The 16,625-nt window shown below is 41.4% G+C and overlaps 1 protein-coding gene across 1 annotated transcript; it reads left to right on the forward strand.

Moving 5' to 3' along the window:
• The first annotated feature begins 2,148 nt into the window (after window positions 1–2,148).
• LOC122320088 lies at window positions 2,149–13,350 on the forward strand. Its single transcript, XM_043208163.1, has 7 exons — window positions 2,149–3,111; window positions 4,012–4,462; window positions 4,514–5,357; window positions 5,625–6,342; window positions 6,566–6,809; window positions 6,908–7,138; window positions 13,229–13,350. The coding sequence occupies exons 1-7, from the start codon at window positions 2,149–2,151 to the stop codon at window positions 13,348–13,350; spliced, it is 3,573 nt and encodes a 1,190-aa protein (XP_043064098.1).
• Window positions 13,351–16,625: the final 3,275 nt, after the last annotated feature.

The raw sequence follows: 16,625 nt of genomic DNA on the forward strand, positions 1-16,625 counted from the left end.
GTGCTCGAAAAAGTTTTTTTTACCTGGCCGAAAAAGGTGAATATCACAAGAAAACAACATGTCATCCGCAAGGTGAGCATAAAAATACGTTATATAGTTATTTTTTTACAAAATACTAAGATATAGTTTCATTGTGAGATATAGTTTGGCTATATCATACCATAATAGATTAATACCGCATGTCGTCAGGGTTGGGCCACTTGTGTAGTCAGGCTTGGGCCATCATAATTTTTACATTTTATTCGTGTATTTTCGATTTTTGTTGTAATATTTAAGTTTTTTGTAGCAAAAATATGCAAAATAAATTAAATAGATTTTCTTAAAAAAATATTTCGATGGATTGAAAGAAGATGAATCATTTTTATCTTTTTCTTTAGTGTTTCTCGCTACAAACGAAAAAACAACTCTGAATAATTTTTTATTTACTGTAAAATCCTAAATAATTAAATAAATGAACAAAATAATGTCAGATAAACCTGAATTCAATTTTATTCCACCACGTTACGATATTGTCAACGATTTTCTGAAGGTGGCCCAACCCTGACTACATGGCCCAACGCTGACTACATTTTTTTTTTTTTCAACCGCCTATAACTTTTTTTGTTTTTGTTTTTTTGTTCTCTTTTTTTGGTGAACACTTCCTCTTGCTTGTACCTTTCCAAAAATGTATAAACTTATTCTGAATTTTCATTGGTTCAGAAGTTATGGACATAGGTCAAAACATGGCCCAACCCTGACAACATTCCCCTACACTTCCCGAAATCCTGTCAATAGTCTGTGTTGTCCGAAATCAATAGCTTTAGCTATTTCCCCTACAACATCTTCATTTTTTCGACACAGGGAAACCACCCATATTACATAATTGACGCCCAGAACATGTGGCCTTTGAAACGAGGAGAAAAATTAAGGTTTTAGATACCACAAATAAAGCTCTTCCAATTCAACCCAAAAACAATAGTATTTTACAAATATGTCATGCTATACTGAGAATGTCCCTTTCAAGTTCTGGATGATATTAACGGATATGCGGTGTTTAATTTAAAAATGGATTAACCGACCTTAATTAATTCAGAATATAAGTGGATACAAACTCAGTAAGTAAGTAGACATAGATATTTAGGTCAATTTTAATTTGCGATTTTACGTCATCCATTCGGAGTATCAGGATAGGGCGTCCAAACTATAAGCCATGTATCACCAAAGTTTGTGAAAGGAAATTAAATCAAGGCAGTTGTACATTTAATTTTCTAGTTACATTATTTGGAGATTAACCACTACCAGATTAGTTTCTATAAAAGCAAACAAAATGTATATTAAATTTGAAAAGGAAGTGTTTCTTTCTAAAATGGTAAGTTTATATTTTACTGACTGTTCGGAGCAGAACCCCTAACTTGTAAATTCTACCCTAAATTCAAATGTATAACTGCTAATGTAAAGTAACGTAACGTAAACGTAAAGTTGTTTACCAACACCCGCATAATGTAATCGCGCCTAACTTAGCTTATCTTGTTTTTTATCTATCTTCTTTATCATCTCATTCGTCTTCGCAACTCCTAACCGATTCACATTTCGTTCGTTCTCGCAAAAACCTCGCAAGCAAGTTGTCGGTCGCGATCTTGTAAGCGCAAAACGCACAAACATTGTACACAAGAACAAACAAATAACACTCAGAGACACAAATATAAAACCACATCTCATTTAAATCACAAACATTGGCCTTTTTTTGAAAGTGCACAAAGCGGTAGCAACAAATTAGTTGCATTCCTCTGAACATTTGGTGACCCCGACGTGATTTACGTGGGGTGTGTTTTTTATTTCGTTCTTCGGTTTTCACAAATCGGTGAAAAGGCTTATCAGTGCATTTGGACACCACTTCGCAATTCGGTGAAGAGGCCTACAAACATACATACATATATTCCTGAGCTTGGGTATTATTTGGCGCGCTTTCTTTTGTGATCTTGTTCGCATACATAACCACAGTTTGATCTTGGTTATATAAAGTGCAGTGCATATATAAGCCGTGTTAAGCGAGGTCAGTGAACGCTTACGAATTTGTTCCGTTGCATTTTCGTCTCTTGCATTTAATTTCGTGCAGTTGCATCGGCAGCTTACGGTGATAGTGACTTTCGTATACTCTTTTTGAAAATGATGGCTGAAAATGATTCGGTTGGTGCAAGATCCGCGGCGGTACCAAGTGACTTAGACTTTTATAAAGCGAAGGCTGATGCTACCTTAAGACAGGTAGAAGCTTTAAAAAGCTATCTGGAGTCAGATGAGGCGGTCAACTTCGACGAGACTGATCTTCAGGTGCGACTTGATTTTGTCGATCAAATGCAAGTGGACTTTGATAAAAGTCAAACCGCGGTCGAAAGGTTAGACTTGCAGGAGTTGTGCAGTGACGCTCGGTCAAAGTTCGCAAACACCTACCTCGTGGTAAAATCGCAAATTTCGCGTGAGCTTGGCAAGCAGCGTAGATTTTCAGCCGTGAATTCTACAGCCCTTCCACATGTCGGTGGTGATTCGAGACCCGCTGCGCGTGCCACAAGGCTCCCAGAGTTCAAGTTGCCAAGGTTCAGCGGTGCCTATATCGATTGGCCCGATTTCTACGCGATGTACAACACCATTGTGGGCAATAATGATGACCTGAGCAACGTGGAAAAGTTCCAGCATCTTCGGTCATGCTTGGATGGCACAGCGTTGGACACAATTCGATCACTGGAGCCCACGGAAGCTAACTATGAGAAGGCTATCGAATTACTAGTTTCGAGATTTGATAACAAACTTTTGCATTTTCAGGCACACATACGGTCTATCTGCGGGATTTCAGGTGTGGAGCAAGGATCGGCAGCGAGCTTACGACGATTAAGCGACCAGATGAATTCGCATCTGCGTGCGCTGAATACCATGGCAACGACACAGGAGATCATGGACGGTCTTCTGATCTATCTGGTAGCTTCGAAGTTGGATCGCCACACTCGAGAGAAATGGGAAGAGGGTCTGCAGGCAAACAAGCTGCTGAAGTGGAAGGATATGGCTACATTCCTGGAAAAGAGGTGCCGCATGTTGGAGAATCTTGAAAATGCTATGGTAATCCCGACACCTAGCAAACAGGTGGGAAAACCTAACACTAACAAAAGCATTCATAACGCACTCGTAGCATCATCATTAACCTCCTCTTCATGTAGCTTGTGTGAAAGTAGAGATCATTTCATTTCTAAATGCGCTCAGTTTTTGAACCTCAGTCCCACCTTGCGGTATAAGGAGGCTAAAAGGCTGCACTTGTGCCTAAATTGTCTGCGCAAAGGCCATGGTATGCAACAGTGCAAGTCTGGTTCTTGCAAACGCTGCCATTCGAAGCACAATTCGTTGCTTCACATCGATTCCAACGCCATCGCCGCACCCTCTCCTCCAACTACCACTACTAACTCTCAAAATGTCGTTTCGCTCTTATCATCATCATTCTCTGAAGCTCCACCTGTTGTCTCGTCAGATAGTAAGACCGATTATGTGCTGCTTGCCACTGCCATCGTATACATCAGAAATCGATCTGGTGCATTTGTTCCCTGCAGAGCCTTGTTAGATTCTTGCGCTCAAATCAACATCGTCACTTCTCGTTTTGTTAAGCAGTTGCAACTCACTACTCGTCAAACAAACACATCTATCTCTGGAGTTGGTGAATCATCGCTTTCATCAAACGCAACCGTCGATCTCGAAGCGCACTCTAGGGATAAAAAATATCGTACAGCACTGACAGCAGTAATTAGTGGCAAAATTACAGATTATCAGCCTCATTTCGATTTAGACGCCCTAGGGTGGAACATACCACCAAATCTTGTTCTTGCTGATCCGTGGTTCTACAATAGTCAGCGTATCGACTTGTTGATAGGAGCTGGCATTTTTTACGAATTGCTTTGCGTCGGGCAAATGCGATTAGCCGAAAATCTGCCCATTTTGCAAAAAACGCGTCTTGGCTGGATCGCATCTGGAGGGATTTCGTTCTCAAACTTGAAGCGTTCAGCACTTGCGGTGACCACTGAGCCCGTCATCCAATCGGAAACCGATTCCTTGCCAGATATTGTCAAACGGTTTTGGGAAATCGACAGCTACTGTGGATCTCCAATTGTCGCAACTGATGAAGATGTTTTGTGCGAGCAGCTATTCCAGAATACCTTTTCTCGACTCAGTTCAGGGCAATACTCGGTTCGTTTGCCTGCCAAAGCCAGTTTCGACATGCTCGGAGATTCATACGGTCGTGCCTTACGTCGATTTAAGACGCTGGAGGGCAAATTGCTCAAGGATGTGGAATTGAAGTCGCAATACGCTGCATTCATCAAGGAATACATCGATCTACAGCATATGTCGCTTGCTTCTGAGCAATCAGTAGCCTCGCAATATTACTTGCCTCATCATTGCGTGCAGAAGCCGGATAGTACAACCACAAAGTTACGAGTCGTATTCGATGGTTCAGCTAAAACGACCTCAGGGTATTCTCTAAATGATTTGTTGTTTTCAGGTCCCTCAATACAGCCTAAAATCTTCAGCACACTGCTTCGTTTTCGCTTTTTCAAAGTTGCATTATGCGGGGACATCTGCAAAATGTATCGATGTGTCCGTGTCACTAGCCCTGATAACTACTTGCAGTCTATCTTGTGGCGTGACAATCCAAATCAGCAAGTCAAGGCTTATACGCTCGATACGGTCACCTACGGCACCAAGCCGGCTGCATTTCTGGCAATTCGTGCTATGCAGCAGCTATCCTACGATGAGGAAGCTGAGTTCCCGTTGGCAGCCAAAATAGTTCGAAGAGACTTTTATGTGGACGATCTCATTTCTGGAGGTGACTCGATCGAGGAGGCAGCTCAAATTCGTGAGCAGGTGAAGGAATTGCTATCCAAGGGTCATTTTCCAATTCGAAAATGGTGTTCAAACGAGGCAGCAGCTTTAGAAGGCGAGCCAGAAATTGATCGCGAGAAAACGCTAAGGTTTCATGATGGAACTGATGTCCTCAAACCGCTCGGCTTATATTGGGATGCAAAATCGGATCACTTGCTTTTCTCATTGTCTGGAACTATGACAGAAAGCGGTGCAACGAAAAGATCGATTTTATCGGCCGTTGCCAAGTTCTACGACCCTCTCGGATTGATAGCACCGATTGTTACGAAATTGAAAATATTTCTGCAAATTCTCTGGAAAGACAAACTGGATTGGGACGAGTCGCTTCCGCAATCTTTGCACTCCTCATGGCTGGAGCACATGAAGCAGATGTCAGCGGTCAATCATTTAAAATTTCCTCGTTTCGTCATGCAGCCCAACTCGTCGTTGGAGATACACGCCTTTTGTGACGCAAGTTTAGCAGCGTATGGCGCCTGCGTTTACGTCAGATCTGAAACTCATGGCTGTATCTCAACTCATTTACTTTGTTCCAAATCTAGAGTTTCGCCCCTAAAAACCCTCACCATACCCAAATTGGAATTATGCGCAGCGCTATTGTTATCAGAGCTCATCTCAAACATTGCACTAACCATTTCATCGGATTGTAATTTTTATTGTTGGTCTGATTCAACCATAACGCTTTCTTGGATTCGTAAACCTCCATCAGACTTTAATATTTTTGTCTCCAACAGAATTGCGCAGATTCAGGATCGCACCAAGGGCATGACATGGCGTCATGTACCAACACACTGGAACCCTGCCGATATATTATCGCGTGGATGCTCACCTCTCGAGCTCTTGGAGTCGAACCTGTGGCGAGAGGGACCTCCATTTTTACGTTCGGATTCATCGTGCTGGCCAAATATAGCGCCTATTGTGGACGACTTGCCTGAACGTCGTCGCATGGTTTTAGTCGTAACCGAGAAACAGGATATCTCCTTCGATTGCAAATTTCAAAACTCATTTGGAAAGCTGCAGAGAGTTTTTGGATATATATACCGGTTCTGGCTTCTCAAGTTTCAAAATCAAAGGCGTCGCAAAGGACCACTCACAGTCGATGACGTCAAAGGTGGCACACATCTACTCATCAAAGGAATCCAGCGTGTTTCCTTCGCAGAGGACTACAAAGCATTGCGAAAGAACAAGCAGGTTGCATCAAATAGCAAGCTCTCGTCGTTGCATCCTATTCTAGATGACTCAGGATTAATTCGTGTTGGTGGTCGCTTGCAAAACTCGCTTCTGGACTACGATGCGAGACATCCCATTTTGCTGCCAAAGGATCATCCTGTCACTCAAGCAATCGTCGCTCACTTTCATCACAAGTTTTTGCACGCAGGACCGCAAAGTTTACTAGCTGCCTTGCGCCAGAGGTTTTGGCCAATTGGAGGCAGAAAAACAGTCGCAGCTATCGTAAACAAATGTATCAGGTGTTTCAGACTGAAGCCGAGAATGATGGAGCACATCATGGCCCCCCTTGCCGGCCAGCCGAGTGCAACCAAGTCGTCCTTTTACAACGACTGGAATCGACTTTTGTGGCCCATTCTTCTCGAAATCGGAAGTCAGGAATCGACCGCCTGCGAAGTGTTACGTGGCAGTTTTTATTTGCTTCGCAACTAAGGCCTCTCACTTGGAGTTAGTAGAGGATTTATCTACCGCATCGTTCCTCGCCGCTCTCAAGCGTTTCACCAGCATCAGGGGCAAGCCCAACACGATCTGGTCGGACAACGCAACAAACTTCGTTGGTGCGAAAAACGAGTTGCAGGAGCTCAGGGAAATCTTCCTGGCTGATCCTCCAAATATCGAGCTTCGCAATGACCTGTTGTCTAATGGCATTAACTGGCAGTTCATACCCCCCGCTCGCCTCATTTTGGTGGCTTGTGGGAGGCCGCCGTAAAAGCAGCCAAATACCACTTTCATAGAGTGGTTGGAAGATCGACTTTAACTTTTCATGAACTTCGTACTCTCGTTTGTGAAGTTTCTGCCATGCTTAATTCTCGACCACTCTGCCCCATTTCAGAAAATCCTAGCGACTTGGAGGTGCTCACGCCTGGACACTTTCTTATTGGCACTGCTTTCAACGCCATAGACGAACCCGACATCACCCACCTCAACATCAATCGGCTAAGTCGCTGGCAGCGAGTTTGCCAGATGCAGCAGGCGATTTGGCACAAGTGGAGCACTGCCTACCTATCGCTACTCCAGGAACGTGGGAAATGGCGATCAGAAAGGCAAATTTGTCGCCCGGCAGTATAGTCATCATTAAGGACGACAATCTTCCTTCACTCCAATGGCGCATGGGCAGAGTTGAGAGCATCGTACTTGGACCAGATGGGGTGGCCCGTGTTGCAGTTATTCGAACAGCTGCAGGCATCATCCGAAGAGCTGTTGGCAAGTTGGCCGTTCTGCCCTTTGAGACCACCTCGTCTGTCAGCGTGACTCTTCCAGCGGGGGGAGCATGTTCGGAGCAGAACCCCTAACTTGTAAATTCTACCCTAAATTCAAATGTATAACTGCTAATGTAAAGTAACGTAACGTAAACGTAAAGTTGTTTACCAACACCCGCATAATGTAATCGCGCCTAACTTAGCTTATCTTGTTTTTTATCTATCTTCTTTATCATCTCATTCGTCTTCGCAACTCCTAACCGATTCACATTTCGTTCGTTCTCGCAAAAACCTCGCAAGCAAGTTGTCGGTCGCGATCTTGTAAGCGCAAAACGCACAAACATTGTACACAAGAACAAACAAATAACACTCAGAGACACAAATATAAAACCACATCTCATTTAAATCACAAACATTGGCCTTTTTTTGAAAGTGCACAAAGCGGTAGCAACAAATTAGTTGCATTCCTCTGAACACTGACTAAAACATGCTCAAAAGGGACGAATATTTGTATTTGATTATAATCAAACATTCTTGAGCTTAGAAGAAAGTTAGTTCAGAACAATTAATTTATAAACGCAACAAAATTATCTTTATTTAAAATGCCGTTACAACGCACCCCAGAAGGTAGCGCAGTAGGCGGCGTTCTGGGGGAACCTGCCCCCGAATTTTGCGGCATCTGTAAAGAGACATTAACTACAACGCAGTTTAATTGCAATTTTGAATTTCTATCTCCCGAACAAAGACCTAGAGGTCGAGGAAGGGGACCAGGGGCTAAGTCGCGACAAAACCGTACAGATTTCGATCCCAGGACGATGAGAACCAGATCACAGACTCGAAACGGAAGAGATAACTCAGTTGCAAGTACAGCACCTTACTCTCAAGAAGGAGCTGAGAGCGAGAATACTTCAAACGTTATTCATGCTATTATAAAAGGCCAGCAAAACGACATGATGACAGAACTTAGTTCATTCGTAAAAAGGACTATAGAAGAGAGTCTTAGAGCACAACTAGGAAGACTTACATTAGGTGCGCAATTAACTCCGACACAGCCGCAACAACCGGATCCTCAAAATGAAGTACAAAGCAATCAACATTCACAAAGAAACGCAGAAGGATTAGGAAATCAATTTAGCAGCGCATCTCATAGATCAGTGGCACCAGAGAAGGCTGCAAATATTCTGGCCAGTTGGCGTTTAAAAAAAAAAGATCGATGGATCAAAAGACTCCATGTACGTAGACGAATGTCTGTACAGGTTGAGGTCTTTTACAGGGGCGTAGCTACCGCCGTATTTGCCGTATCAATTATACCAAAGTGTGTAAGAGTGAATATTTAAAATTTGATTTTTATACCCTTGCAGAGCAAAAGGGTATTATAATTTCAGTCAGAAGTTTGCAACGCAGTGAAGGAGACACCTAAGACCCCATAAAGTATATATATTCTTGATCAGCATCACCATCTGAATCGAAATAGGTATGTCTGTCCGTCTGTCCGCCTGTCCCTCTGTCCGTCGGTCCGTCTGTCCGTCGGTCCGTCTGTCCGTCTGTCCGTCTGTCCGTCTGTCTGTTTCTATGTAAACTAGTCTCTCAGTTTTGAAGCTATCGTGCTGAAACTTTCCGAAAAGTTGTGTAGTTATTGCATGCAGTATATAAGTCGGAACGAGCCGGATCGGCCGACTATATCGAATAGCTCCCATACGAGAGTTTGAAAAAAAAAAATTCTCACTCCGTTGTTTTTGATCAGATTGACTTGATTTCTTCCAGATGGCGTTTTCTAACTACTATTGAATTTCGGTTTAAATTTTATCAAAATCGGATAACTCTATCATATAGCTGCCATAGGAGAGATCAAAAAATATTTATAGAATTAAAGGAAATTAATTGATAACGTCATTGTTTTTCATCACACGACTATGATTTTTGGGTATCAAGTTTTTTAACTAGCCTTGATTTATAAAAAAAATTTCATAAAAATCGGACAACTATATCATATAGCTGCCATAGGAAAGATCGAAAAATCTATATAGAATTAACGGAAATAAAATGATAACATCGTTATTTCTTTTCAGAAAATCACGATTTTTGGAATATCGAGTTTAAATTAAATTTTATCAAAATCAGACGACTATATCATATAGCTGCCATATGAACAATAGTCAAAAATATGGAAAATTAATGGAAAAGTCGTCGTAGCTTCGATGTTGTTTAGTGCCTTTATGCGTTTTGTTCGATATATTTGATGACTGCAAGGGTATATAAGCTTCGGCTTGCCGAAGCTAGCTTCCTTTCTTGTTATTTGTAAAATGGGTAAATAATGTGATAAATAAATATTTCTTCTCACAATATTTTTTATATCCTTGCAGAGCAAAAGGGTATTATAATTTCAGTCAGAAGTTTGCAACGCAGTGAAGGAGACACCTCAGACTCCATAAAGTATATATATTCTTGATCAGCATCACGAGTAGAATCAGAATACGTCTGTCCGTCTGTCCGTTTCCGCGCAAACTAGTCTCTCAGTTTTAAAGCTATCTTGCTGAAACTTTCCCAAAAGGGTGTAGTTATTGCACGCAGTATATAAGTCGGAACGGGCCGGATCGGCCGACTATATCGGATAGCTCCCATACGAGAGAATGAAATAAAAAATTCTCACGCCGTTGTTTTTGACCAGATCGACTTGATTTCTTCAAGATGGCGTTTTCTAACTGTTATTGAATTTCGGATTAATTTTGATCGAAATCGGATAACTCTATCATAAAGCTGCCATAGGAGCGTTCGAAAAATATATATAGAATTAATGGAAAAAATTGATAACATCGTTGTTTTTTATCCCACGAGCATGATTTTTTGAATATCAAGTTTTTTAACAACGTTTATATTGAGGAAAAGTCGGTCATCTATATCTTATAGCTGCCATAGAAAAGATCGAAAAATCATCATACAAAGATGTTTTTGGGAATATAGAGTTTTCTTACGACTATTGAATTACGAATTAAATTTGATCAAAATCGGACAACTATATCGTATAGCTCCCATATGATCTATAGTCAAAAATATGGAAAATGAATAGAAAAATCGTCTTAGCTTCGATGTTGTCTAGCCTTTATGCGTTTTGTTCGACATATTTGATGACTTCAAGGGTATATAAGCTTCGGCTTGCCGAAGCTAGCTTCCTTTCTTGTTGGAATATAGAGTTTTCTAACGACTTTTGAATACCGAATTAAATTTCATCAAAATCGGACGAGTATATCATATAGCCGTCATTTGAACAATAGTCGAAAATATAGAAAATGAAAAGAAAAATCGTCTTAGCTTCGATGTTGTTTAGCCGTTATGTATTTTTTTCGACATATTTGATGACTGCAAGGGTATAAAAGCTTTGGTTTGCCGAAAATTTTTCAGAATCAGAATTTTTTAATAACATTTTTAGAACTCGAAAAATCAACTTTTTGGAAAAATTGTTACTGTATGCAGAAAAAACCAAATATTCTTGAAATAATTCATTCACGAACTAAAAATAATACTAAACTAATAAAATTTTTTTGGTTTTTTGATTTCGGTTGACAATCGTGGTCACCGCAAGCCGCTATAAAAAAAAGGGTTCCGAGAGAATTGCCATAACTTCGTAAATTATTTATATTTTTTCAAGAACAAACGCTTGTTGTTTCGATAAAAACATATACTATCAATAAATAATAACTTCAGTGTCATAAAATAATTGCTACACACCTGAAAAAAAATCCAAAGTTCCCTAAATTTTTTTGCTCAAAAAGGTATATAGGTAACCCCTTAAATAACGACTATGGATTACTCTGCGATAACCTGCATCTGTTGTTCTCAGCCAAAGCCAGTGATTGGTTCTGGAACTTTCATCGGAAGAATCCACTCTTTTCGTGGCAAACCTTTTCGGTAGCATTCAGACAAAGATTCGATGATACGAAAGATGACTTTAACTTGTGGGAATTGATAAGGAGAAGGCGACAAAGAGAAGGTGAATCATTTGAAGATTTCCAATCAGCCATTGAAGACCTAGTATCTCGTCTTTGCAGTGAAGTAGCAGAAGACAACATAGTGAATATTTTAAAGCGCAATGCTAAAGTCTCACCCAGATGCGAGCTTCTTCACCTAAAAATTAAAAACCGCTGCGAACTGCGTGAAGAAGTTAAGAAGCATGACAATTTGACAAAATGTAATCCGTCGGGAAACCGGAAGCAGGGTGCGAAGAACCAGCAATGATCAGCGCATCCGAAACAGTAGAACCATTAAAAATGTTCGACATTAACGTCGCGAAAATAGACCAAATTTCTAAATTACACTCTTACTCATTAAAATTAGTCAGTCAAGCCGCTATTCAAACTTTGGACGAACTATTAGATAAAAACGAAAAAGAACTATATAATAATCCACTACTCAATATACGGATCAAACCCAAACGATCTACATTAAGAAGTCGAGAGTTCTGGAAAAAAGTAAGAGCTGATCGGATCAGCAATCATTTTGAGTTCAGACAACCGTTTATACACTGACATTATAATAGAAGGTACAACGTTTAAAGCGCTTTTGGATTCGGGGGCAACTGAAAGTTGTTAAGGGGGAGCCGCAGCCAAGGCCTTAATAGATTAACAGAAAACCCGCAAATGTTCAGGGAAAATACGAACAGCTAGCAATGAGTCTTGTTCAGTTATCGCAAAACTTTCAGTCCCAATTAGGTTTCAAGATAAAGTTAAGGAAATAGAATTTTTTTGATTCCGGAATTAAAACAAGATGTTTATTTAGGAGTTGGCTTCTGGCAGAATTTCGGTCTTTTAGCTAAGTTACTTTATAAGATAGATACAGGAGACGATTTCTCCAGAAAAGAGGATCCAAAAATGCATTTATTAACGGAAGATCAGAAAGTTTAACTTGGAGCAGTCATAAAAACTTTTCCATTATTTGAACGCAAAGGACTGGGTCGTATATCTCTTATTGAACACTCGATTATTATAAATACAGAGACTCACCGGCCAAAGAGAAATGGATGTATGAGGAAGTGGAAAAGATGTTAGCCTTAGATGTTATAGAGCCTTAAAATAGTCCGTGGAGCAGTAATTGCGTATTGATTTGTTACGAACTGCTTTCTTGGGTGGGAAGTGCCGCTAGCTCAGCGATCTCATTTGGGCCAAGTTCTCCCCAATGCCCGCAGTCCGACAACATAAAATACTAACATCGATTACGGTCGTCTCACAACACTAAACTCTCTGCGATCACTAACAAAAATGTAAACAAACCCAAAAACGTAAACATTGAAATACAAGGCGGCGGAAATTTGGATCTTTGGTGGCCATCGGTGTTCTTGGCCACTACGTACCCACCTAACCTAGGATGCTAGGTAAGTATAATCCCCGCATCCCCCATAATGGGTCCACAAGTCACTCCAGGCGACTAACTTAACTCCATCTCCCCCTCAGAAAAAGGTCTACTCACTCATCGTTATAAACTGGTCTTTAATACTTCAGGTAAGTTCATGAATATATAACATTTCGCTTCTAATTAAATCAATCAAAATCTATTTGTTCATTAGGCCCTAGAATTAACTCTCAACCGCCGTATAAGTATTTAGCGGTCAAAGCTAAATTCAAGAACTAAGGAATGGACACTCACCGACGAAAATGTTCTGCCACCCTTGTATCGGCAGAACTCTCTTGTTAACGCGGCTTAAATTTAGGTCACCTAATCCTGAGGAGCTCCAAGGGAAAAGAAGGGACGCCGAAAGGTATGTGAGATTTACACACACTATTCCTTCATCCTAATTAGTCGCGACCCTTTTATTTTAGAAACCGTCGGTCAAGGGTGAATCTTTGGACGAACGCACAATAGACTTAACAATACAAGGTATTTAAATTCTTAAAAACTACACCAGAGTATTGCACCACAAGGAACTTGGAGGCGTATAGAGACTGGCTCGCCAACCTCGTGGTACCAGCCGTTCGCGCATAAGTTGGCCACTATCGGAGGCACCCCGACACGGAACGGACTCACCGGAGATCTGGAGTCCTAGAGGGTCGGCTATGATGCCGTGGTTCTTCAAAAATGTTCCTCCAAACGCACGTTCTCCTCAGAAAACTTCGTAGTGTGTGTGTGTTCCCTCCGAAAAGGTTAGAATTTCTTCAAAAATATATATGGGTTCCTCCAGAAATATGGTGTTCTTCAGAAAATAACTGTGTTGATCGAAAAACTGTGGCCTCTCAAGAATATTTATATTTCTCGAAAAAAGGTCTGCTCCACAAAAAGGATATATTTTCTTCGACGAAAAATAACCCTCGAAAAAATGTGACTTCTCCAAAAATGTATTCCTCGCAAAAAAAATCCCGGGGCCCTTTATTGTGGGACCCCGGTTTCCCTAAACAAAATAAACATTTATGTTTCCAAAAGAAAAATTACACAAAAATAAACTCCAACTCACTTTTTTCACAAAATTTGCACAAAACCACTACGAGGTTAAATTACCACGTCTATCGTGTCCGTCTTTTCTTGTACTACTACACGGTTCCGTTGATCCGTTCTAGTCCGCAATGTCTCCCGCCATCCCCAGCCTCTCTCTAAGATGGGTCAATGGACACCCTCAAGGCCATCTAAGAGAATCCCTAAGTCGGGATTGCGATTTTACATTCTACATGAATAACTTGTTCATGGCCCAAAAGGGGGCGCTGCCCTAACCATCACTGCCTGTTCTAAAGTATCGATAACGTCCTCCTGGAATCGACTCCAACTGCAACCGGTTTAAAAAGGAAATAAACACAGGTTATGCTTAGACTCACGCGAAATTAACAAATACACACGAACGGACGCCTCTCCCTTGCCCCATACAGATGGGATACTTAGTCGGCTGCCTCCAGCCAAATACATAACAGGGCTGGATATGAAGCATGCCTACTGGCAAATACCTTTAGCTGGCCAACGAATGCCACTCAGACTCTATGTAGGCTTAAGGATCAAGTGATACCCGCCCATCTGCGAACACGTGATTTCGTCTATTTAGACCAGGGGTGCTCAAATTCGTCTTATGGCAGTGCGTTTACTAACACACCCACAAGAAAACGTGTACATATGTAGCGGCGCGTTTGTGTTGGGGCGCAGCTGTGCACTAAGAGAAAAATGCCTATTACGATTGTATTTGGTGTTTACCTCCAGAAATACGAAGCATATTACGCATTGTACTTCGCATTTTAAGTTTATGCTAACAAAACTGCTCTCTAATTCATCACTCATTTTGATCTGCCAAAAAATTTAATATAACATTTACGATGGTCCACCACGAAATAAATCAAAAGCCAACGCAGACAGAAAAATAAGTTCAAGTGCATGTGCTCGAGGAAAAAACAAAAACAAAATACATTGCGTTCAGCGAAGCGTGACGACGGATAGAGATGTAATGAAGAAACAAGCAAAATTGTTTTTGTTTCGCATGCAAATCGAAGCCCATATGCACGGTGCTTATGCGCGCACTACCCATAAGCACAGAGCGTCTACAAAAACAAAAGTGCACTCAGTGTATAGGCGTTGAGCACCCCTGATTTAGACGATCTTTTAGTGTTGTCCGTGATTTTGAATCTCATCTTATATTCTTACGAGAAGTACCGGTGCACTTATGGAAAGCTAATCTTACGAATAACGTAGCAAAGAAAAGCAAAGAAATGGAACATTTCTGTATGTAGGAAATTAAGTATCTCGGGTACATAATTGGATATGGCCAACTGAAAACCGATTCTGACAAGATTAAAGCAATTGCAGATTTTCCAATACCGAATTTAGTAAAGCAACTTAGGCGTTTTCTGGGTCTCGCCGGATGGTATCGTCGTTTTGTTGCTAATTATTCCATAGTCAGTTGTCCGCATACCAAACTTCTAAAAAAATCAAAACACAATGCATGAAACTCTACAGCAGACGAAGCCTTTAACACCCTTAAACGATCTCTTACGTCCGCTCCGATTTTATCCACCCCAAATTTTACGAAACCTTTGTCGGAGAGGAGGTAATTCAGTCTCTCGATAGACAGGATACTCTAAGGTGTGACCATAGGTCGTGCTAGGATATACCAGTTCTGGTATGATGGGGACTCAGTTTGCGAACTGAGGCCGTGTGTGGCTTCGTTGTGTTGCTGGATAGGGTCTGTCTTTTTGGTTCCGAGCTTTAGCGTGGTGTTTAGTTGAGGACTGATAAAAGAGTAATAATTATGAGCAACAAAGGCAACGAAGACTCGCAGTACCAGCCAGGACTCAATATGGAAGAACAACAAGCAATCGAACAAGCGACCAATAAGAACTTGTGTGGAGAAGGCTTCAATTCTCCGACATCAGAAGTGGGATTCGGCACTAACCAAATTTCTTCTAGAGAAATACTCGCGCTGTTAGAACAACAAAACCGGAACTTTCTGGAACTGGTTAAGAGCCTACAGACGCCGGCGAGTGAGTTGCAACAAACTAGCGAGATTTTCCTGCCGAAATATTATCCGGATGTTGCTGGTATGGATGCCACGCAGTGGTGCGCTACGGTCGACATCATCTTACGAGAAAAACCATTAAGTGACAGCGCTCTTATATTAGCGTTAAGTAAAGCTTTGAAAGGCACAGCGGCACAATGGTTATCTCAAATATGTTACCCGGGAATAACTTGGCAACAGTTCCGGCAATTATTTGAGCAGCGATACGAGACTTCAGAGACGCCAACCGCCGTCATTTTAAATTTTCTTAATAGTTGTCCAAGCACCGGCGAAAGCCTGTCTTTTTTTGCAAGTCGCAGTGTGACGTCACTGGGCACAAAACTGCGTAATTTGAATTCTGAACAAATTTCCATCGCGCTGGTTCTTGGGCACATGGCTAATTTCGATCGGCGTTTGCAGCGAATGATACACACAACGCATGTTAACAATCGACGTGAACTGCAAACGGAGCTATAAGTAAGTATTCTCAGCTCTAAAGGAGCGCCCTAATGCAACGAACTGGGAACCAGAGACGAAGCGAGCTAAAACTGCGGAAATCAAATGTTACCAGTGTGGAAAGCTAGGCCACAAAAAGCAAGACTGTAGATCTGGATCTCAGGTTTCGACAATTGGAAAGGAGTGGCCGTCAGCGCAGCCTCGTCATGGAAGGACAAAAATAACGTGTTACAGATGTCAGGAACCGAGACACATAGCCACTAATTGTCAAAAAAAAGTGCAGAATGCTGGATCGGAAGTGAGAACGTTAAAAAGAGTGGAGCTATGCGCTATAGTGGAGCCTCAATCGAGTATGCTGGTCGATGGTGAGAGATTTCCAATTACTTTTGATTCGGAAG

The sequence above is a fragment of the Drosophila ficusphila genome, unplaced genomic scaffold (assembly GCF_018152265.1).
Source record: "Drosophila ficusphila isolate 14025-0441.05 unplaced genomic scaffold, ASM1815226v1 contig_414, whole genome shotgun sequence".
Lineage (NCBI taxonomy): Eukaryota > Metazoa > Arthropoda > Insecta > Diptera > Drosophilidae > Drosophila > Drosophila ficusphila.

Coding starts and splice junctions, on each gene's coding strand:
- LOC122320088 (XM_043208163.1), top strand. CDS start 2,149: ATGGCTGAAAATGATTCGGTTGGTGCAAGATCCGCGGCGGTACCAAGT. Junction 3,112..4,011: donor TCCCGACACCTAGCAAACAG/GTGGGAAAACCT, acceptor TCAAACTTGAAG/CGTTCAGCACTTGCGGTGAC. Junction 6,810..6,907: donor TCGCCTCATTTTGGTGGCTT/GTGGGAGGCCGC, acceptor TCGTTTGTGAAG/TTTCTGCCATGCTTAATTCT.